Below are 25334 nucleotides of genomic sequence, written 5' to 3'. Positions count from 1 at the left end.
ATTTATTTATTAAATACTTTACTAAACAGAACTCTTCGTAACAGCAACTTCTCACTAATGTCTAATTCACGTAATTCCAAAGCCCCTAAAATATGCCCTGCCATCATTCACCTAGAAGGTACGCTTGAAATACATATTATTTTCATTGTCAACAAAGGCATATTCTAATTATTGTATGTTTAAACAAATTATACCTTGATTAAAAACCAACGGAGTTTAGCACAAATCGTAGCGAATTGTGCCAATACTTTTCTCGCGTTTCTCTTTTCGTGACATTTTTCCATTATGCTCTCTACAAAATTGGTTATTTGTTACTCCTACTTGACAGACTCAGTCGCATAGGTGCCTTCGTTCCATTAACATATGTATAAACTGGTATCGCTGTGTCTCCATACGAAGAAATTGCGTGTACCTTCTCACGTTAAGCGGTGCAGATGATTTCAACATTTGATCAGCTTTGGTCCAGTCCATTCACTTTTGCAACATACATACATATGTACGTGCCTTATTAAATTGTGTAAAGCAAAACGATTGTACTGCAATCAACTGCCATACTTAAATAACTTGGCGGACAGTAATGCTTAATAATTGCAAAAAGCATAGCATTGACTCAAGTGAAAACCTTCCAGAAAAATAAACAATCGGATACTTAGGCAAGAAAATAAAAAAACGAAACGGAGACAGCTGTTTCAGATCCTCGGAAAACGCATACAAACGGATACCTAGTTTGAAGACAAAACAATGTAAATTATTGATTTTCCATCTTAATTCTACCGCATTTAAGTTTAACCTCATTTCCAGTAGTTTCATTTTTATTTTTGCACTTTTTATTTTTATTAACATTTTACAGGCGATAACATTATTGGGCCAATTTTAGAGGAAAATTACCGTTGCTTGATACCAGTTTATAAAGCTGTTTAATTTAACAATAATTAGCATAAATTATACAACACCTTACTTATCACTTTGCTTTAAAATTATGTTAAATTTGCCCACTAAATACCAAGTCTTCTTTTCTTTTGTTTAATGAAATGAGGTTGATTTATTGGTGCGTGAAAAGTCGCTTAGGTGTGTAAGAAAAATACATACCTAGTAAAATTATTTGCGAAATATTTTTTTGATTTGAATTTCAAACAATCAAATCTCCCGGTAGTACATTACATCTTTATCAAAAAAGTATAATTTAGACGTTGAGAAACACGTTGTTATCGGTCGTATAATTATTAATAGACGTGAACGTACATTCATACATACATATGTACATGCATAAGTGTATTCTTGAGTGCATATAAATATACATAGACAGACACCTCAATACAATAAAGGCAATTAAAGCTTATAACGAGAAATTTCATAGACAAGCCACATATTATCGACAATTATGCATTGGTATCAAAATAGAATCTTGTTATGCTCTGGAGAATTTTCAGTGTTCTACTATGTAATTAACTTTTCAGTTGTAATTAATCCTGCTAGCTAGCTGATTTATTGTTTATATCCACTCTCACTTCCTTCGCCTTAATTTAAAAATTACTCTACACTGATGTATTTAATCCAGGGAGCTTCTGTTGTCAGATGGAGACGGAGTATAGTGATGCTACATAGCCGAATGTGATAGCAAACAAGTCTAGGAGATAATCACGACCGCAATAACGGGATCTACCTACAAAAATTATTTACATACATATCGACGGTACTCTGCAGTAACTACATAACTCAAAATTAAAAAAAAACCTTCCTACTGAAAAGTGACACATCGCGAATACTTGTCTAATCCTTCCTAAATCTAAATAAAGCAGTCAAAGATTTAGTCAGGATTATACTAAGATTATACAAGGACTAGTAAATACCCGGCGTGCTTCGCGAAGCCTCGAGTAATTTTGCATCAAAGCTAAGGGGAAACCGTATTGAAACTCAAATGGGAAAACCTCTCAGGGGAAGAGTTTTGTCTATATTAGTATTCATAATTCATCTAGCCGGCAATTGTAACCCTAGTACATATGTATGTACATATAATGTGTTGCAATCGATTGGTAATAATAAAAGTTAAGATCTATCTTCACAAATCAGTGCCGCATCAGTTCAGTATCATTGCCAATCATCATAGATCAGTGATACCAATTCACACACATCCGTAGTAGTCGCCCGGTACTTTCAGTAAAATGAAGTTCATTGAAACCAAGATGACTTATTTTACTAATGATCAATTGGCAATTATTGCCAAATTATATAATTCTGGATAATTCCGTACCCACTCGATTAGTTTTCCCTCCATATCAAACAAAACTTGCAATAGAATACCGTCAGCTCGTCAGCGAAATACACAAACAAATCTTTGCCGAATTAACTTCGCTCTAAACAATTTTTGTTTAAATTTAAGCATATTAAAAAATATATATAGTTAAATCATTAGTTAAACTTAACTAAAAAAATATCTATAGAATTTTCTTAGTGTTCACAATTACACAGTTTACACATAAAATGTTTAAAATTTGTTCTAAAAGTTTTTTGTTTTGGAATTGACGCATATTAAGAGAGGTTGCCAGTCCCCTCCTGATGTTTGCAAATTTAGACACCGTGTTAATAAAATTAAAAAACTGCCTGTTTACTTTTACATACCAATTTGTCGCATAGAGCAAAATTACACATCAAATGTACTTAATTTTTTTTTTTAAAGGGACTATTTTTGCGTTAAAAACGTTTGCAATTATAAACATTTCGTGTGTGTATTTTAAGCATCTCATGTTCAAAAATCCAGTCTTGAACATCTTATGCGTATACTTACACAAATTATGTTTAAAAATAAACACTTTTAAGTAGCAGTTTTACATGCAGTTTTTAGAGTGTATAAAAAATTGCGGAACGAACACTGAACTGTAAAAATCGGCATTGTGCCGGACGGTCTGAACAACTCTATTTGGGACTGGGGCAACCATATTATATTTTTCACTGACACTGATAGGTACGGCACTGATATGTGTAGATAGACTTTTTTGTAAAAATCACCTACATATATAATTGATTTGAGGTCGATAAATAAACGCAGATCTAATCCCGATTGCAGGCATCATTTCTATTTGCGCCGCTGCTACTATTCTCTGATTACGTGCCGTTTGTCTTGACAAATTTCTTTTAGTTTTAGGCATTTTTAAACGCTTCGCACTATTCTGTTATTTCAAATATTTTTTTTTTATATTTAGTAACGAAATTCCACTTTGTATAAGCCAAAAGACTCAGCCTTTAACGCACTTGCTAATTTATCAACTTCGCGAAAACAGTGTGCCGAATTCCCATGGTGCCGAACAAATATACATACATATGTGCTGTTGTGCATGCCACTTCAGCGTTGGAAAAATGGAATTCGACTAGACAGAGGCAGGATTCCCATAAAAAACAGGGCTAAATTACTTTACCATATAAATTCTAATTTGGACATAGTTATGTACATATGTATGCATGTATTAAGTCTAAAAGCCTGATTTTTGAGAGCCGCAAGTTACGTTAAGTTGCCACAATCAGACCATAAATCAATTGATTGAATGTTGATCTGCTTGTTGCATTTGCATGAAGCGAAACACACATTTCTTTGCTGTTATTTATTCTGTTGGCTCGGTATTGAGTAAAACCAAATGCAAGTGATAGCTTTAGATGTCAATAATACTAAGTTAATGGCTTTTTCGGGTTTAGCTCAAATAAGGAAAATATCCTTAATTGAATCCTAGCACACAATTTATTTTTAATTAGTTGGGGACAAGTTCGAGGACAGTTTGGAACTTGTTGGGAAGTAGTTTGGGGCCACTTAGTGAATACTTTTGGACTATATTACTGGCCCCAAACTAATCCCCACCTAGTCCCGAACTGGACGCTAACTTGTCCCGAAATGGTCTCGAGCAAGCCCCGTCTTTTAAGACTTAAAAAATGTTTTCGCACTCATAATTATTTTAATGGACTTTTATAATACATATAGGTCTCAAAATAAAAGTCTTTGAAGGCTTAAAAATATTTATCTCGCTGATAATTATTATGATTATGATTATTATGATTTTCGATTTGATATCCCAGACGCATTTGGCGTACCTTGTGGATATTTTCACATACTTATATATGTTTGCGGTTTATTTTTGTTAATTAAACATTCCGATTAAAATTTGATACAGTTTTTTATACCCGAGCGCACTTGTGCACAAGGGTATATTAATTTTGTTCCCATAACGGTTGTTTGTAACAGCCAAAACGAATCGAGATAGATATAGACAAATGTATACATAAATGCTCAATGAATAGAGAAGTCGATTAAGCCATGTCTGTCTGTCCGTCCGTCCGTCCGTGTACACGATAACTCGAGCAAAAATTGAGATATCTCAACTAAATTTGGTATGTAGGTTTCCATTTATCCAAGGTAGGTTGGTATTGAAAATGGGACCGTAACCACGCCCACTTCCCATATAACGGTAATTTTCAGAAATACGAAAACTGCGATATTTTAGTAACTACTGGAATTATTCACCAAAAATTGATATTTACAATAAGTTTTAGACGAGAAATAAGAATATTATACATTTTTGGAAAATGGGCATAGCCACGCCCACTTATGGTTACATGTGTATATCTTAATAACCGCTGGACCAATTTCTTCCAAACTTGGCACAGTTGTTGGCCGTCGCACAACATACCAAATGGCCGAAATTTTTTAAAATCGGACAATAACCACGCCCACATCCCATATAACGGTAATTTAGAGAAATACAAAATCTCTGATAAATCAGTAAATATTAAAGCCAATTTATTCAAAATTGATGCTTGCAACAATTCTTAACCAAGAAATGTGTTTGTGATAAAATTTTGGAAAATGGGCGTGGCACCGCCCACTTATGATCACATATATGTACCTCGGTAACCTTTCTACCAATTTGTACCAAACTCGGTATGGTTATTGTGCTTGCCACATAAAAGCAAAACGTTGAAAATTATTGAAATCGGACTAAAATTGAGGCCGCTTTTCATATATCGGAAAAAGTCAGAACTGCTTGAAACTTCAAAATTTCGAAATTTAAGGACTCTAATTTACTCAAAATTGATACGCCTCAGCTTACCATGTAGCGGTAGCTTTCGGGAAGGTGAAAGTCATATATTAAATACTTGCGTCGGGTATTTAATGTTCGGCTCCGCCCGAACTTAGACTTTCTTACTTGTTGATATTAGCAATCAAAAAAAAAAACCGATTTTCGGCCCTCGATTTTATAAAAACTTCTAAATTTTTTTATTTTCATGACCTGTTAAAATGTTGTTAAAAATGTGGTTTTTACATATAATTACTCTGGTATTATTAAAGAACATTCTCTTAATTACATACCTGTCTTGGGCAGTTAGAATGGGCCTAGTGCCCAAAAATATGCACTCGGAAAGAGACTAGTAAAATTAAAACGTTGATACTGAACGATTTACGCATTGTCATGGGTTGGAACTTGTTACCAGGGGGTTTCTGGAGTTGCTAATTAGGAATCTGAAGTCAGTTTTTCAAAATTCAAAATGGCGGATCGAAAATGGCGATCAATTTTTTTTAAATTGTTGGATTTGTTCGAAAACCGGCACTCGAGAGTTTTTGAGGTCGCCGATTACAACCTTTTAAATTCAAAATGGCGGATCCAATATGGCTATCAAAATAAAAAAAAACCAAGATATTCCCAATGAATGTCCGGCATGCGGCGAGTCGCCCCATGACTCACAGCATCTCTTCGTATGCCCACTAAATCCCACCACACTAACGCCCCTGTCCCTATGGACAGACGCCGTCGAGGCTACTCGCTTCCTAGGGCTGCCGTTAGTAGAGTTTGACGACAACGATTGAGCGACTAACCGATCTGGGCGGGGTTGTTGTAGCCTCTACAACGGCTACAGAGGTGGTCCCATACTAATCTGGTTTAGATCCAATCATTGGATCATGAAAAAAATAACGCTACTCCTAAATTTTTATATGAGAATTGAAGTCGGTTTTGTTTTTTGCTTAGAAATTACTTGTTATGAAATATGAGCAGAAAAGAGTGTTACTCATACGCCACGTACACCTGAGTAGGTAGAGTGTTTGCATCGAAAGCAAGAGGTGTCAGAAATGATTAATTAATTTCTCAGAAACTATCAGGAATATCGAAAAGTGAAGTGTGTATATACGGTTTATAGAGAATTTTACTAGCTTTCCTTTGCCGTATCTCGTATTGCGATTATTTAATTGGCTCATAAGATATACGTGATTAAGGGAAATTTTAATTTTTTTTTTAAGCTGAACAACGGTAAATTGCAAATATCTCGAAAAGCTATCTCGATTTTCGGAAACTCCCCTGCCGAAAACATGCACTTTGTTCGGCCGCGCTTAGGGATTATAACCCTTACGAAGTAGAATTCTCCTTTCTGTGTTGCCGGAGAAGAGGGCTTATACATAACTCCGGCCACGCCAGTTTGAAACATTTATTTTAAATTAAAGTTGAATCCTTTGATTACACGTGTATGCTAAAGTTTTTAGATTCGGGTTCTGTGTTTGGACACAACAACCAAAAATCATTGTACAAATAACTAATCCGAGTTTCTCGGTAAGGGGCAACAAACCGCAGTGTATAAAAATATACCTATATGCGAAAGGCAAATTTATCTGTTTAAAGATCACCACTAATATTTCCTGCGAACACACATCGATTTACATCTTTTATCTCGCTTCCGACACAGAATTGTTTTCGTACAAAATTACGCAAAAAGCTGTAAATTTCATACCCGTTCGTTTTTAGGCATGCCATTGTTACGAATGTCGACAACTCGTAGCAAAATCCGAATACGAAATGTTTCACAATAGGGGTTGGGTCTACGTAACCCGAACGGTTCAAATTTATATCTGGCCAAGGACACTCACTCCAGCAACACTCCCCAAAAACTTTTTGGGGAAGTTGTATGTTGTTATAACAACAAGAGTGGTGTTATTATACTTCAAAAAGTTTACAAAAAATATGGATATATGGGTATCGGTTGTAAGAAGAATTCGAAACAAGATCAACTATAATTTTTGTTGTCAATTATTCCTTTGGAACCTGTCAGGATTTTTAATTTTGAATGCATTTTGAAGGATCTTAGTATAATTTAAATCCTATTAATACATGTAATTATATTAAAGGATAAAAATTTGAAAGGATATTTTTCAAATGTTTTCATTAATATTTTCACATTTGTCCCTTAATCAACCCGAGAGGACATGTCAAACAATAAAACACTTTATTTTGTCTATTTAATATTATGAAAGGCATTTTGAAAAAGCAGGACTAGAATTGTTAAAAAAATTTAATTTAATAATTTAATGTTCATCATACGCCCTGTCTGACCAATTAAAAAATGTTCTACAGTTGCATATTTTCAGGACATACACTAATTATTCGACCCCTTTTTATATTCTTGGACAGTCTAATGTACATACCCTGTAGTTAAGTGTACCAGTTGTAAACTACCTCACAACTAGTATGAACCGCATGACCAACTAGTCTTTTTTCCATGCAATCAACTGGTATTTTTAACATGGGGATGTCCTACGAGATGGTAATTGTCAGATTTCGGTCAGAAATATACCAGTCTCATACTAGTTGAAAATATACAGAAAAATTCTAGTCCAATTATTGATCGAACCCACTACCTTGGGAGTCAAAAAATAAAATGAATTCATGAATATACAATAAAGAACGTTTGATTATATACTCTTTAATATATTACACATTTTTATTAAGCATCCTTAGATTTGCCAATAATTAGTGTTAAATTTTGTGAGTATTAATTAAAAGTAAAAATAAATACATAAATATTTCAAATTTTCGAACATAAATTTAAATGCATTTTTCATTAAATATCATTAAAAATAAAAACTTTCAGGTACAATAAATACTATATTTTTATCTTTTTTAATGTTAAATATGCAAAACAAAACCGTTTAGTTAAAAACAAAATAAATACTTTAGTTCATTTTCGAGTGAACTTAAATAAAAACAAGTAAGAGCAGCGCTGTCTTCGGCAATGCCTAAGGCTTCATACCTTTCATGAAAATGAAATGATTTGAAAATTTTACTTTAACAGATTACTGCATTTGAAAAAATGTATATATTCACAGCATACATAGATAGAGGAGGTAAATATATAAAAAATCATATCTAAACAATCAGAGGTATGGAAGATATACCTTATATAGCAACAATTTAAGTGATTTTCATTGCTGTGTGATCGCGGTATGTAAACCGGTATAACAATTTAATGGGTTTAGTTAGCTTCCTACATAAAGGAGATATACCGCAAAAACTGGTATCTGAACAATCAGTGGCATAAGAAATAAAACTTATACAGCATAGATTTTGACGATTTTATCAGTAGACTTTGTATTATTATTTATAAAATAGCTTACGAAATTTATCGGTTTTAGCTGTCCAAATAAAGGAGTTTTACAGTAAAACCCCATATCTGAACAATCAGTTGTATGGAGGCAATAAATATGTTATAGTGACCCTTTTTGTTAATTTTTCTGTAAACTTTCTGTTGATAATGAGTGAAAATAATGCGAAATTTCATGTTTCTAACTGCATATATAGAGAAGTTATAAAAAAGAATCTCATATCTGAACAATCAGTTGTATGAAGGCTATAGGTTATAGCGACCCGATCTTTGTAATTTTCACTCTAAGTTTTAATAAGTGGAAAATGGGTGGAAGTATTGCAAAGTTTCATGTTCCTAGCTGCATAAATGGAGAAGTTATAACGAAAAATCTCATATCTGAACAATCAGTTGTATGGGATCTATATGTTATAGTCGTCCGATTCTTCCGGTTCCGACAAATGATTAATACTTTATAAAAATACACTCACCCACATACCAAATTTCATCCGGATATCTCGAAAATTGAGAGACAAGATTGCATACAAACAGATGGACAGACGGACTCAGCTCGACATTCTAATCATTTATGTCTACATTTTAATGGGTCTATATCTTCTTCTTCTAGTACTTACAAACATCGGACCAAAGTTATATTACCATTTTATGCTCATGAAAGGTATAATAAAAGTTTTCATTTAATTAAATTAAATTCAGTTAAACAAATACAATTGGAATTAATCAAATTAGTATATTGATCGTGTAATTAAAAAAAGTCAGAAATAATTGAAAATGGTCAAAAATAACAAAATAATCTTGTAATTAAAATTAATGAATTAATTAACAATTTTTAATTAACTATTATTCATTAATCATTAAGAAGGTGCTAATATTGGTATTTAATTATTAAACGGTAATCCAAAAAAACATGCTTTAATTAATAATCATTATGATTATTAATCGATATTTAACAGGTCTGGTATAAATGAATATGTACTCGCTTTATACCCAAATAAAAGTTATATATTTTGTGTACTTTATTGTATTAAACTGTAAGTCAAATAAAACCGGACATGAATATATCCTTTTGTACAAGTCTGGTAATTTTCGAAGTATGTAATTCGGTTTCAGTCAGAAAATTCTAGTTTCGAACTAGTATTTTTTCTGACTAGTTCGGGGTTTCACTGCAGGGTAAATACATATCTACATTAGACTGCATCACCAAAAAAAGTTGTGGTTTTTCCTTCGGGATTACCAAATTTATTATATTTTAAGACGTCCACCAAAAGATTTCGGAAAAATATTAAGATTTATGTGAACTGCACCGATTTGAAAATACCTCGAAAAATGGAGTTTTTTATGAATAAAAATAGTGTCTTGAAGGACTTTTTGAAAAGGTCCCCTCAGATAACAAAACACATTAAGCTTAAAAAATCTGCATACAAATATTTATTATTTAAACAGAATCGTAATAATGAGATTTGATGCTTTTTTTTCTTTTTTTCAGAGATTGCTTTACGAAAAACTTGAAAAACTGGGCCAAAACTATTCTCATTTAGACTTATGGGATCTCAGTAGAAAGGTATTTTCCCACTGTTTTTATTCTGTCCCAAAAAAAGTCATTCGTGTCCCAATATTTTTTTTTTTCAAATACCAACACATCCTAAACAACTTTGAATTACTTTCGTTAATCCTACTTTTCTCTTTCATCCTTTGAATGAGTTTATTCCTTTCCAATGACACCTCACAAGTCTAGATCGGAATAGTTTAGGTTCAGTTATTCAAGTTTTTCTTATGCTAATCGGCCGCTGTGGTGTAGTGGTAAGCAGTGCGCGCTTCCACTCCGCAGGACCCGGGTTCAAACCCTGGTCAAAGCAACATCGCAAAAAAAAAATATAGAAAAAAAAGGTTTTTTCTTAACAGCGGTCGTCCGTCGGCAGGCAATGGCAAACCTCCGATTGTATTTCTGCCATGAAAAACAGCTTCTCATAAAAATACAATCGCCGTTCGGAGTCGGCGTAAAACTGTCGGTCCCTCCGCTTTGTGTGACAATATCAAGGCGCTCGCCACAAGTCGGAGGAGAAGCTCGGCCAAACACTAACATATGTGTAAGCGCCAATCTATTATTATTATTAATCTTTGAAAAAAGTTAAAAAACAGCATCAAAATTCTCATTTTTACGATTCCGTTGAATATATTTTTATGCAAATTTTTTAAGCTCAAACCGTTTTGTTATTGGAGGAGGCTTTACAAAATATTTTTTTATTGTCACTTTTATTTCAACATAGATTGATTAAAGGAAAAATACTGATAAAAATAAAATATTTCACACAAACAGGGATGTAATTTTGAAATTCCTGCCCGTATTTTGTTTGTAGGTCAAATATTAGTGGCATTGTGCTACTATGAAAGCACGGCCGAGTAATCATAGTCAACTTATGTACAGTAGTCGAAAAAATTATAGCAGCACAAATTTTGACAAGTATTAAAATATTATTTTTGTTGTTATTTAATTTTGGTTATTTTTTTATAGTTCATTCTTTACCAACATCCGTATAAATACAAGTTAAAACGCAGTGTCACACGATAGGAAATTTTCCGAAAGCAAGTCGTATCCCAATGTGTGAATACCCAAATATTTTTCTTTTCCCAATCACGAAAAATAATTTGTTGAAATTTTTCAATACAAGATTGCTGTATCTATTGTACCAAGCTTTTGACTACAAAAAAAAATTGTTCCAATTTTTTTATTTTGTACCAATAGCCCAATATAAAAATGCACAAGTCTGTACAAATGTACCAATCGAGTGACACTGCCTTAAAAATTTATGCAATTAAAAAAAATTTCAACGAATTTTCGTAAAAATGTTGAGTTTTTAATTCGATTCTGAGTATGCAGTTTTGTAGCCCATTGAATTCTAGTAGAATAAAGTACAAGATTCAAATGGCTAAAAATTACGGTCGATTTTATAGAATTTTTAAAAAAGCTCGAAATTTGTACCAAAGTTTGTTGAATTTTCTTAGTATTGCACAAAGTAGGTAGCTTGGATTTACACTTTTTTTTTAAAGAAAAAAAAAACCAAAATTAAATAACAACAAAAATAATCCGCTAAGATTTGGCAAAAAGTGGTTCGGCTATAATACTTTGACCACTCAGAACACCTACAACCACCCCCCAATAATGTAGTCAGTCGTTATTCCACACTACCGCTAGAGTGTAATTAGTGTAAGCCCTTTACTAATTTGAAGTATTCTTTAGGCCAAAATATTTTGCGTGATTCCGATTTCTTTGGCAGTACTGTAAACTGCTCATTCATTATCTGTGCTAATCATAAGTTTGATAAGAACATCAAACTTCCTTCATACAAATGTAGTATATCGAATGCTTGTATAGAATATAACCTATCTGCAGTTTTCACAAAAGTGAGATTCCTACATAAAAATCCACCTTAGACTTAATTGTCATCGATTATGTTTATGCTAACCTTGTATATCGTTTTTAGTAGAACTAACTAATGAATTTCTAAGTTGAAATTGCAATCAGTGATGAAAGTTAAGTTTCAGATGGGTTATAACTTCAAAAAGTAGCTTTTGTGAAAACTGGAGATAGGTGGTATTGAATATAAGCCCTCGATATACATAGTGTATGTACATAAATATATACCAAGTAAAAAACGAATCCATCGTTAATATTATTTATGGCCAATATATGAGATTTAACCATTTAGCCTTATGTACTCGCATACATACTTCAATTGTAAGCCTTTAGTTTCTGCAGGGCTATTGCCCCACATTTAGTATGAATTGTGCAATCCGCGAATTACATTTCAGTTACCTGTCTTCGAAATAGATAAATCGCTTTAGACATGTATCGACGTGTTGAATATAAAGTAATTTGGTAAAAATGCCTTTGTTTTTATTTAATTTTAATTTCATATCTTCTAGTTTGACTCCTTCCTTTTTTAATGTACATAAATATGTTTATATTGATAAGTCCTTTGTGTTGATTGCTTGTGCATAGAAAAAAACCTTCTTAATATTAGTATTTGTGATTGTATTTTTAAACATTTATAATTTTAAAATTGTTACTTTTATTTTTATTTTATTTTTGCTTTTATGGTAAATTCTTGTAGGATAAAAAATATTGAAAACGTATCAAGTCACGCGAACGGCGATGAAAAAGATGAAGAAGAGGAAGAAAAAGAAATTTTTAATGATGCCAACAGGTAGGTATTGTTGCATTTGGTCGAAAGCGCACCTCTGTACTTTGCTCCTCCGCTGCAATGAAATCACAAAATTAAGCTCATTTAAAATTTTAAAATTAAAGTTGCCGCAATTTTAAAAATAATTATTTTTCTAAAAATAACTTTTGATATTGCACTCACCCACCATTTGCATACTTGAAAATTTTGCATGCACTGTTTTTCAATTAAATGTTTTGCACTTTTCGTTCCTCTTAGCCAATGACTCTTTCAAGTTGTTTCACAGATTGTTATTATCATTCACAGGAGAGAATCTGTTACCGAGGATGCAGCAGCAGTACAGGTCAATAAACTAAAAGTAATTAAAGAAGGCAGCGAAGAAAACAAGACATTTGACTCCACGGCTACTAAAATAGAGACAGGTGGAACAAATTTAGCCTCAAGCAACGTTTCTGCAGTCGACTGTGCTGATACGCTATTGCCAGATAAAGCAATATCAACCACAACCCAAGAAGAGCTTGACGATCAAGCAGCTGCGCAAGTGCAAACAACCACGTCTGCTGAACTCAATGAATGCATAGCAAATACATCTAAGCCAAGTATTGTTCCTGTAACAGTTGAAAGCCAGCGCGGCGACGCTGATAGCGCCGAGACTGATAACCGGGACTTAGCTGGAGCAAGCGCAACCGACGGACTATCATCTAAAGCATCAATTTTTGACGATACTCCTCTTAGTCGCAATAACTCCACCGGTTTGGAAAAGAACAAATTATCAAAAACACCGTCCTTTTCAAAAATATCCAGCAGCTTACAGAGCTCGCTTGGCGCTCTTAGCGGCAATCGCCCAGATGAGGTGAGTTTAGTCAAGTGCTGTAATTCGTTGGAATTAGATATATGTGGCGAGCGCGCGTGTGTGGCGAATGAGTGAATCGGTGCGATTGTGTGACCTTAAAGAATTTACATACAAGGGAAACAGTTGTAATATAAAATCAAAACAAAAAAATAAATTTTTTAAACGACATGGGTTTGGTCATGAGTTGGATGCTAATATCCGCTGTTTACGAACAGTTAACCTATCGGTATGAGCAGGTAAAGTGAAGTAAATTTCTTGTTTTTAATTGTTGTACTTTTTATTGTTTCTTTAACCACATAACCTGCTTGACAAAGCCGTTGAATACGTATATATGTACATACATATATACATACTATAAAGCAACTCCGATTCAATATTAATAGGTTGTCTATTTTCTCATTTCAAGAAGTATTTAGTCGTATGGGTAAGCTTATTCGTTTTAGAATTTTAATGAACAAATACTTCTGCAGATAAGCAATAATCGAACGTTGGAACTATGACGCTTGAGAAAAAATTGAATTGTTGCCTACCTTCCGCAGTTAATAAATGCTCATTATCATAGTGCTGATAAAAAGCTCGTTTTATGGATTTTATTTGTAAATGTATATATCGTCGTTGTTTGTAAACGTTGGAGCTTTCATTGATAAGAATTGTTTATTTACTTTTCGTTCTCCTTTACATTGCTCTTTCATACATACTACACTTGTAGATACATAAGTATCTATGTATGCACATAAAATCTTCTCTTCGGTTTGCTCATTTTGACCTAGAATAAATCTGGTTAATTATTTTAGAACTTGTTTTTTTTTGACTGTATAAATTTTTGTGCTCTCCGAGCGATCCACAGTTGAATACATACGCATATGCTGTCAGTACATTATACAACCGAGAACGTACATACATATACAGTGGTGGCAGAAATAATAGAAACTTTTTATTTTGACCAGTTTTGGCTATATTACTTTTGTTTATACGGTGTTTAATATTTTTTTATAAAAGTCTACCGCATTATATAGGCAATTCTCAATTCCCATGACAGCCGGTTCTACGTACTGGAATGACTCGGGTTTTACCCGACCAAGGGCTGTTGTTTCGGCGATCTAATCCCGTTTAGGTCGGCGAAGTATCTCAGAAGTTGTTCGTCCATAGGGCTACATTCGCTACGTTTTCTTCTACTCAGGGCTAGCATCGAGTCAAACCCAGGCCCAGAAACCTACACCTGCTGTGTATGCCAGAGACGACTACACCACAACTCCACCTCAGTCAAGTGCAATGCTTGCGAGGGGTGGAGTCACCTCAGAGTCAGCTCAAGACTACGGACACATCGGCATTGGCCACGTCGTTTGTGGCCCCCTACTGCTCAAACAGAGTAGCCTCCACGGCTTACCCCAGTCCACCTAAGCAGTCCCACACCAACACCACAGCACAACAACATAACACAATAGACCACACCACAACCGCACCAGACCACAGACCACAGAACACACACAACCGCACCACCACCCACAAGCCGCCGCCAACAACTCTTGGTTCCTCCTACAATCGGCACGGTATGGCAGACCAGGATATTCCGTAATGTGACATCAGTCAAGTGCAACACCTGCCTTGGCCGGTGCCACTTTAGGGCAAGTTCAGGTCTGCGCACCACGCGTGACTGGACGAGGAACTTCGAGGGCCCGTGCTGCGCAGCACGGTCGCAAACCTCAACCGCGACGCCACGGCAACCACCTCAGCAGCGCACACAGCCGATGGCGACACGACCACACACATCTCTCACACCCCGCATTACCACACGTCTCCCGAATCTCATGAAGCTCCTTCAATTTAACTGCAACGGGCTACAGAGCAAGATCGAGGAGATAACCGTCTTTATGGGAAGGCATGGTATACTGATAGCTGCGGTCCAAGAGACGAAGTTGCACAACAATTCAACATTGTTGAACTGCGCCGAGATCGCGAGCGAGATAATGGTGGTGGCTTAGCGTTCATCACGCACCACACCGTGCAGTATCGTCTTATCGAAGCAGACATCGACCGCAGGGATACCACCCTAGAATGTCAGGGCATTGCTATCCGGTCAGGCAATGTTGAGCTCGAAATATTCAACGTTTATATACCCCCTGTCACCTGCTGCCCGGCAGGTTATCACCCAGACATACGGCGATCCTCAGAGATGAAAACCGAATGGTAGTAGGTGACTTTAATGCGCACCACGATCTTTGGCACTCAAGCCTGTCAAACGATCGTAGGGGAACCGATTTGGCTGAGCAGATAGACGATTCGACATTCTGCACAATGAACGACGACGCACCCACCCGGATTATGGGCAGCTGCTGCAGCTCGCCAGACATAACAATAGTCAGCGCTGGTCTGATAAACAGCATATCATGGCGACTTATGGTGACCTTGACATCAGACCATCTGCCCATAGTCATCGCGATCGATAAACCAACCGACTTTGCTTCCGCGGAGCATCGAACCTATATCAACTTCTCCAAAGCTAATTGGATAGGCTTCGCGCAATTTACTGAAAACACCTTCGCTGCTCTCCCCACACCAACCGACGTCCACCTTCGTGAACGTAAGTTCCGCAGGGCTGTCACCGCTGCTGCAGCTCGCTTCGTACCGGCAGGATGCATCACGGACCCACATCCAAATTTCCCTGCCGAAGCGGCTGTTCTAGCCGATGAGCGTGACAGCCTTCGTCAGGCCGATCCCGGAGATCCCCGTATCAGGGATCTCAACGCGGATATTCGGCAACTAGTGTACGTACATAAGTGGAAGAATTGGGAAGAACAACTGAAGACCTGTAACTTCACCTCTGATGTGAGTAAGCTTTGGTTAACCATGAGGTCACGAAGCACGACGACAGAGTCGAAATTTCTTTCGGCGACCATGCCTCGTCTGACCCGGAGCGATGCGCGAGCTACTTTAGCCGGCAGTTCATACTGCATCCTCTGGTGGACAAAACCAAGCGTCGAGTGACCAGAAGGCTGCACAAACTGCCAACAAATTGTGCCCCCCTTGCTTTCACCTGCGGCGAAGATCTGGTGGCCATCGGAAAGGCGTAAGCCTCCAAGGCCATGGGTCCCGACGGAATATGCATGCTGATGCTGAAAAATTTGGGTCCTGCGGGAGTAGCGGATTTCCTCAATTTGTCTATGGCCACTCTCATCATCCCAGACATATGAAAGGTGGGGAGAGTGGTCCCACTGCTCAAACCGGGGAAACCCGCCAACAAAGGAGATTCGTATCGACCGATAACACTCCATTCCCCGGTAGCGAAGACACTTGAGGCCCTGCTGCTCCCGTATTTCGCGAACCACCTGACCCCAGCGAAGCATCAGCATGGTTTCCGTAAAGTGCACAGTACAACAACAGCACTTAACGCTATAAACACTCAGATACCTCGTGGCCTTAACCGTAACCGTCCCTGTGAGAGAACGATTCTGGTAGCGTTCGACCTGTCAAAGGCTTTTGACACCGGTGGTCGGTAAATTATCTGAGTGGTCGACACACGTCGGTAATGTTAGAGACAAATCGAGCAAACTTAGAATAAATGGAACATAACAATGCTCAAATCAAAATAAAATTATAGTTTAAAAAACTAAACCTCGCTTTTATAATTTGCATTCGTACTGTCATCAGGTACGAGAATAGAAATCGCTGCATCTTTTAGGCGTATCCATATTACATAGTTACATCCCGAGCTAATAAAAGGGAGGTAAAAATAAAACGGGGTTCCACAGGGTGGTGTCCTTTCCCCGCTACTGTTCAACTTTTACATTTCAAAGCTCCCCCAACCACCAGAAGGAGTCTCGATTGTCTCCTACGCCGACGATTGCTCGATCATGGCGAATGGGAATGGAATTGATGACCTGTGTTCGAAAGTAAACGGATATCTCTCCGATCTTTCTCGCTTCTTCACTGCAAAGTGTCTAGCCCTCCCCCCCTACGAAATCCTCTGCGACCTTGTTCACCACCTGGACGAAGGAGGTCAGGCTACCGCTAGGAATACACGTCGATGATACACCAATTCCCACGGAAAATAACCCCAAAATACTCGGAGTAACATTCGACAGCCTGCTCTCATTCTCTGCGCACGCAACCGCTATTGTCAACAAAGTACAGAGCCGCAACAAAGTCCTCAAGTCGCTAGCCGGCAGTACCTGGGGCAAAGACAAAGAAACGTTGCTGGCAACATACAAGGCAATAGGCCGGCCGGTTTTAAACTACGCAGCACGAGTGTGGTCGCCGGGGACTAGTAGGACGCAGTGGATGAAGCTACAGACAGCACAAAACACAGCACTCAGGACAGCGACCGGATGCCTCCTGATGTCACCAGAACACCACCTCCATGATAAGGCGAAAATGCTCCCAATTAGGGAGCACAACACGATGCTCTGCAAGCAGTTTCTGGTTGGGAGCCACAGATGTGGCCACCCAAACAGACAGCTGATTGCAGAGGAGACCTCGCCATATGAACTGACGGACGAAGTCCAGAGGTTCATTAAGCAGCCTCTGGACCCGTCAGCTTACCGACAGGCCCTGAACGGCACCCAGTCTCGAGATATGTAGACTCTAGACCTGTGAATGCCGTCCTAGGCACACAAACACCGCACATTGACGCGACGGAGCTCCATCGGCTTCGGGAGACTAGGACAACAATAGGCCATCTGCGCTCTGGCTACTGCAGCAGGCTAAACTCCTACCTGAGTAGGCTAAATGCGGATGTGCCGAATGAATGTGCGGCATTCGGAGAGACCCCTCACGACTCGAAACATCTCTTCGCATGCCCGGAAAACCCTACAGCTACACTTTCATAAAAAAAATAATAAACATTAAATAAACTAAAGAAAAATAGCCAAAACTTACTAAAATGTCGCGTCACATTTTTTGTTTGGTTCACTGTATGTGTATCTCGGTAACTGATTTATCAATTTGCACCAAATATTTTGAAAGTTTTCGATATCGGACTAAAATTACGCCCACTTTGATTGATTGATTTTTAAGGACCACCCTATAGCACATACATATGAACAAATGTATGTATGTACAATACAGATATGTGGCGTTTTAGAAGTCAACAGGTGTAAATGAAATCGGTCTAAAATATGTACATACTCACATACATACATATAAGTATTTTATGGTCATATTCGTACATATCTAATGCAAAACAATTCGTTAAAGAACGAACTTATCAATTCTTGCTATTGCAAAGATAACCATGAGCTAGCGGCAAATGTACATACATACATTTGTACAAATGGTAGGACGCCAAATGTTTTCTCTGCCGCTTGACACCAACGGTTGCCAGTTGTGTTTTAGATCTATTAGTTCGATTGATATTGTGGTAGGAAGCTAACATATAGAGAAGACGCTGTTGATTTTTAATTTCCATATGCAAGTTCTGATAAAACACTCAGTTGATACAAACAAAGAAGTTTGTGTGTTTGGAAAAATGTTACAAGAGTCTAATTAGGCATAACTAAGTACAAACTTATTACGGTGCTGTTCTGTGAGTTTTTTTATGCATAAATCAAATACCAATAAAGTTGCATTTAATATATATATTTATGTATGTATATAAATACTTAAGATGTAGTTACATATGTACATATCCAGTTAAAAAGAGCCATCAAAAGTAACTGAGTTTTAAAATGAATCTTTTTATGTTTTAACGGTGCAATAACTAGCGCAAACCCATAGTTATATAACCATTACGCATTCCTTTACTTATTTTATATTTTATTTTTTTCTGATTGCCTCGGTTTTTAGCTTAACATTACTCATTTCATAAGTGATTGGTCATATTATTTGATCGCCAATCTATAAGCTTAGTATTCATAACACGATTAATGATATCAAAAATAGAAAGGGTCTGCTTTTACGCAGATAACGTTACATGTAAAGATAATTATTTAATTCTGTTTACACTAAGCTATAAACATCTGCCACAAGCAATTAACGTTTTGTTTATTCGTACATACGTATGTATGTAAGCATGTAGGCAAGAAAGCGGGACTTTTTTAGTGAAGGTAAAGAACGTGGTTCTGCTTCTTTTACTACACCTTTTTCATCAGTACTTCAGAAACCAACTTCATGAAATAGTGAAAAGTACTCCAAAAAGCGTCAATAATCAATTGTATTTTAAACAGTCAAATTGGTTTTATGAGCTTCGAAAATTATTAAAAACAACAAAACATTAAAAATATTTCAAAAAGTATTTTATATTGAGGTGAATGTACTTCAGATAAAAAATGCACTTTAGAAGTAAGAGCGTGTGTGAATCGGTAACACAGTTCGCGGCGAGTAAATTTTTGACAACTATGAGGTGAATAAAACTTCAGTAGTTTATGAGGCTAGTGAAATTTTTGAGAAATGCATAGAAAATTTTGACAATCGCAAATATTGTTAATGTGTGTAATTTTTCGTTAAATAAAAGCTCAAACTGATAAACTGCAATCAACGATGGTAGATGCTTTCTTAAAATATTAATTTCCCTTCAAATTGTAATATTTTATGCCGCATAAATCTACGGTTATCAAAAATTTATCGCTGTCAAAAAAGATTTCATTTCACACGGCACATTGGGAAAACTGTCTCACCATAGTAAAAATATTATTCAACAGCTTTCCCCATAGAACTTTGTTACCGTTTCACACACGCCCTAAGTAGATTATAAATTTTTTAATATAGTTTGTAAATGTGTAGTATATAATACTGAAAAGCAAATTTTTTTGTGATTGAAAAACATGAAAAATAACTTAAACGATTATGCTACAAAGGACAATAATTTAAAATACTTTAAATTTTAATACTTTAGATTTAAATACTTTAAATTTAAAAACGCAAAACTCGCATTATTTAACCGATAGCTGAGCATACGATTATAGAAACCAACCAAACTTTATACTGCTTTCTAACAGACAAGGACAGAAAGTAAGTAGGAGTGCCAGCTACTGTCGAAATTCGACCATTCTTCTAGTTTTTTATGACCCTCGGAGAGGTTTTCTATTTTAGCACGTCGTTTAACTTATAATGTACAAAATTATTTACCGGAAAATCTCCTGCTTTAGAACTAAAACGTGACTTAAATTTTTTATATCTTTAAAGGTCTTTAGCAGGACTTGGAATATAACCGATAAATTCCAGTTTGTCGATAAATTTCGATAATTTGATACATATCGATAATTTAATGAATTTAAAAACCACTAAAATCACCAAACTCAACAATAAATATCGATAACTTGATAATTTTTATTAACTTGACGAATTTCGCTAACCCTTAAATTTTTATAGCTCGATAACTCTCCGTAAATTTCGATAACTAATTTTATGTGTCTATAAATTTTGCCAACTCTATAAACATTGGTCAATTTGAATAATTTTACACGTTTTTATAACTCGATAAACATGAATAACTCGATAAATTTCGATAAGTATAAACATCGATGACTTGATAAATTTCGGTAACTTAATAATTTTCGATAACTAAATTTTCTATAACAGAATTTATTTCAATTCCTATCGAAAAAAATAAGGGCCCCTGTGCCACATTGAAGAAGTGGAATTTACGTTACATATGTAGAAATTGTGTAGTTAATATGATGTTATAAGCTCAAGGTTATATTTTATCTTTTTTCTATCTTTATTCCTACCCAGGCCCGTCGAGAGGGGAGGATTGGAGGAATCCTCCCCGGGCCCGGTCTTTTTAAGGAGCCTGAAATATCAGACCCATTACTTGTTCTTAGCTTTTACCGACTTCACAAAAAGGGGAAAGGTTATCAATTCGTTGGATGTTTTTTTTTGTATGTTACCGCAAACTTTGGACCACGTTACCTGATTTCTATAACTTTTTTTTAAATGAAAGGTGTTAGCTCAGAGGTAGTCCCTTACTAATTTGGTATAAATCCGATCATTGGATCATGAAGGAATTAACGATAATCTTAAATTTTTATATGAGAATTGAAGTCGGTTTTGTTTTTAGTGGTTCAAAAAAATTTTTTTTTGGAAATTAATAAACGCTACCTCAAATTATTGTTATTTGTGATAAAAACACAGAAACGTATTTTTTTATTTTGAAAAAAAAAAGTTTTCTTAGAGGTCGCGCTTGTCGGTTTTTTATAAAAACGCTGATGTTCTCAATTTTTTTATTTTCTTGACATGTTAAAATGCAGCTAAAAATTTGTTTTTTACATATAATTACTCTGGTATTATTGGGGAACATTCCCTTAATTACAATAATATGCCCTTAATATGCCCTCGAAAAGAGACTAGTAAAATTAAAACGTTGGTACTGAACAATTTACGCATTGTCATGGGTTGGAACTTGTTACCAGGGGGTTTCTGGGGTTGCTAATTAGGGATCTGAAGTCAGTTTTTCGAAATTCAAAATGGTGGATCCAAACTGGCGGTCCATTTTTTTAAATGATTGGAATTGTTCGAAACCCGGCATTCGAGAGTTTTTGTGGTCGCCGATTACGAATCTGAAGTCAATTTTTTTAAATTCAAAATGGCGGATCCAATATGGTGATCAAATTAAAAAAAAGTACTAAAATAAAACGTTGATACTGAACGTTTTAAACTTTGTCAAGGGTTAAAACACGTTTTCAGTGGGTTTCTGGGGTTGCTGATTACGAATCTGATGTCAGATTTTCAAAATCCAAAATGCCGGTTAAGAGTTTCAAACAAATCCAATAATTTTTTTTTTAAGTTAGTCGCCATTTTGGATCCACCATTTTGAATTTCGAGTTAATATTTTCGGGAACTAGACCCATTCTAATTGTCCAAGACAGGTGTGTAATTTAGGGAAAGTTCCCCAATAATACCAGAGTAATTATATGTAAAAACCACATTTTTAGCTGCATTTTAACATGTCAAGAAAATAAAAAAATTGAAAACATCAGTGTTTTTCTAAAAAACCGACCAGCGCGACCTCTAAGAAACTTTTTTTTCGAAATAAAAAAATACTTGTCTCTTTTTTTATCACAAATAACAATATTCTGATGTAGCGTTTATGAATTTCCAAAAAAAAATGGTGTTTTTATGAACCACTCTAATGATCTCATATCATGACGTCGCTGGAATAAAGAAAAAATGTAAATGCCACATACACTATTATTCGATAATCGTACCATTGGATAGACAGTCTTTAGTTTTCTTAAATGTGTTTTTGGATCACCAACTTTTTTGCAAAAAACGAAATTTAATAATAACAGTGTAGGTACTACAATTGTTTACAAATAGTGAATGGTGCACTTGGACTATTATTAAATAATCCCAAGGAAATTCTTGTAATATTAAAATATTCTTTTGAGTGTCTGGCTGAGCTGGATTCGGCCAATATTACGATTTCGTTCGCTTCATCAGAGCTACAAATTGGTTCCATTTTCTCAAAACTATACTTTTCATGTTACACTACTTCATTATTACACCGACGATGTGATGTCATGGCTTGTGATATCATATTATGTGATATTATATTATGTCATGTCATATCATGTGAAACCATATCATATCATGTGATATAATGTAATTATATCGATATTCATCCTCATCTTTTTCTTCATATTTATCTTTATTTTTGCATATGCCCCTTCACCTTTACCTTAAAGTGTTTAAATTAACCTTGATCATCGTTTTATCCTTTATCTTTACTCATCTTTGTTTTTGTTTTTATTTTTACCATTGCCTTTATCCTTTTCTTCATCTATGCACGTACTTACCTCTACTTTCCTTCCTGAATTGGGCTTAATCTCAGTCTTATTCTTAAACCCCTTATTAGCACGTTTTTGTTAAATTAATACCATGTGCATGTATGTAATAATAATAATAGATTGGTGCTTACACATACATATGTTAGTGTTTGGCCGATCTTCTCCTCCGATTTGTGGCGTGCGCTTTGATGTTGTCACACAAGGGAGGGGCCTACAGTTTTACGCCGACTCCGAACGGCGATTGTATTTTTATGAGAAGGTGTTTTTCACGGCAGAAATACACTCGGATGTTTGCCATTGCCTGACGAGGGGCCACCGCCATTAAGAGAAAACCTTTTTCTAAATTCTTTTGCGATGTTGCTTTGACGAGGGCTTGAACCCAGGCCCTGCGGGGGCGAAGCGCGCACTGCTTACCACAGCGGCCGCATGTTTGTACCTATGTACATATATAGAAGCACTTGTTGCAACCACCATATCCGTGTGCATCATTTCCGAGTGTATCATTGCCGTGTGCATCATTTCCGGTGAAATAACTAATTACATTAATTAATTTAAAAATTCTAACCCTTTCAGTTACCTTAATTCTTATGAATTTCTCATTGTTTTCATTTTCATCTTTGTCTCTAATTTTGCCTTCACTTTTTTGTCTCAATCATCATCATTATCATTTATTTCTTCATCATCAGATATATCTTTATTACAAAGTTTAGTTTTAGATACGATGTAAAGCAAATGAGAGAACAATTCAAATCGAACAGGTTGCAACACCTATACACAAATACGGACAATTTCATTTCATTTTGAAACCATAAAAGTTCTCCTCATCTCCAGAAAAATGCCTTTCCAATTGTGTTCTTGGTTTTGAAATCGCTTCGGTAGAATCGCCAAACGAACGGAGACAAAATTTATGTTATCGCATTAATATATAGAAGATATGCACACAAATCACATAGCATACTTAACAAAATTTTTACCAAAACAAAAGACGAAATAGATAATCAACAACAACATAATGTGGTGTTTGAAATTAAATGCAATGGTAAAGTTGGCGAAAACCGCAACATAATATATCTGTGTGTTCATATGGTTTAGAAGCTTATGTCGAAAGGCTGGCTTTAGTATTGCGAATGACTCACTGCAGCCGAGCCGTTGAAGAACTTTTGGCAAATAACCGTGCAAGCAATAGTCCCGTTACTAGCAAGTCAATAATCTTATTAAGTCTCATCAAAAAATTCCTTATCGTTTAAAGAATAAAGGGAATGTCGCATTATACTAAAGCCAGCTTCCCGACATAAGCTACATCACAGATTTTACTTAATAAGTTTTTTACAATTTTTATCAATTCTACAATTCAATATTAACGCAAAACCAACGTGCATTTACAGAAATCTATATTCTAATTATAAGTCAAATTTGATAAATAAAGTATATGTATAGAATCAATTTGAGGAACGATTGATTGCCAAAAATCAACACGATTTTCTAGCAACTTTAAACTTACATTTTGTTATACGAAAATCGAATGGACTTTAAAACTGCATACATAGAATTTTTCTAAAAAGTCTGAACAGAAAGTTGCTAATTAGTGTGCAAATTTATTGAACTTTCCTGAGTTTTGCACAAAGTTTAGAGATTTTATTTTTATGTTTTTTGGTGTAAAATGAACTATATTTTTATAAAAAATTATCGAAAATAAATTAGAATAAAAAACTTTGCATATATTGCGAAAAAATCACTGTGCCAATACTTTTGTTCGTCACTGTATATGTATATGTTCGAATGCACATTCAATATTTTTCTTATTAATAAAAATAAAATGCCAAACAAGTACGTACTATGTAGTACATATGACATAAATATGTGCATATGTATGTAGCTCCTTAAAATGAAATAGACGTACACATTAGGAATGTTAATCCCGGGATCCCGGGATCTCAGTCTTTTTTAAGGCTCGAAAATCCCGGGATTATTTGCCTAGCATCCCGGGATTTTCGGGATTTGTAATTTACACTGGTGTCAATAATATAAACGCTTTATGTTGACCAGTTTTGGCTATATTTCTTTTGTTTATTTAATATTTAACATTTTTTGTATAAATGTGTAGCTCAATATACATGTAATACCCTGCGGCAGGCAATTTTTCACAAAAAAAAAATCAATATATTCGCC

The 25334-nt window shown here is 35.5% G+C and overlaps 1 protein-coding gene across 3 annotated transcripts in view; it reads left to right on the top strand.

Annotated features, from left to right (window-relative positions):
• The window catches only part of LOC118740414 (protein Aster-B-like), a 47685-nt gene that overhangs the window by 1316 nt on the left and 21035 nt on the right, over window positions 1–25334 (top strand). For 2 of the 3 annotated variants that reach the window (XM_036471937.1, XM_036471936.1), the window contains exons 2-3: window positions 12522–12614; window positions 12897–13443. In XM_036471937.1, coding sequence (XP_036327830.1) covers window positions 12522–12614; window positions 12897–13443 — 640 coding nt within the window. The remainder of the gene's footprint in view (window positions 1–12521; window positions 12615–12896; window positions 13444–25334) is intronic. The other variant, XM_036471938.1, reaches the window with a different exon arrangement.

This window comes from Rhagoletis pomonella, unplaced genomic scaffold, assembly GCF_013731165.1.
Source record: "Rhagoletis pomonella isolate Grant_MI unplaced genomic scaffold, Rhpom_1.0 Rhpom_scaffold_00006, whole genome shotgun sequence".
Classification (NCBI taxonomy): Eukaryota; Metazoa; Arthropoda; class Insecta; order Diptera; family Tephritidae; genus Rhagoletis; species Rhagoletis pomonella.
This window is presented reverse-complemented; position numbering and strand designations above follow the sequence as displayed.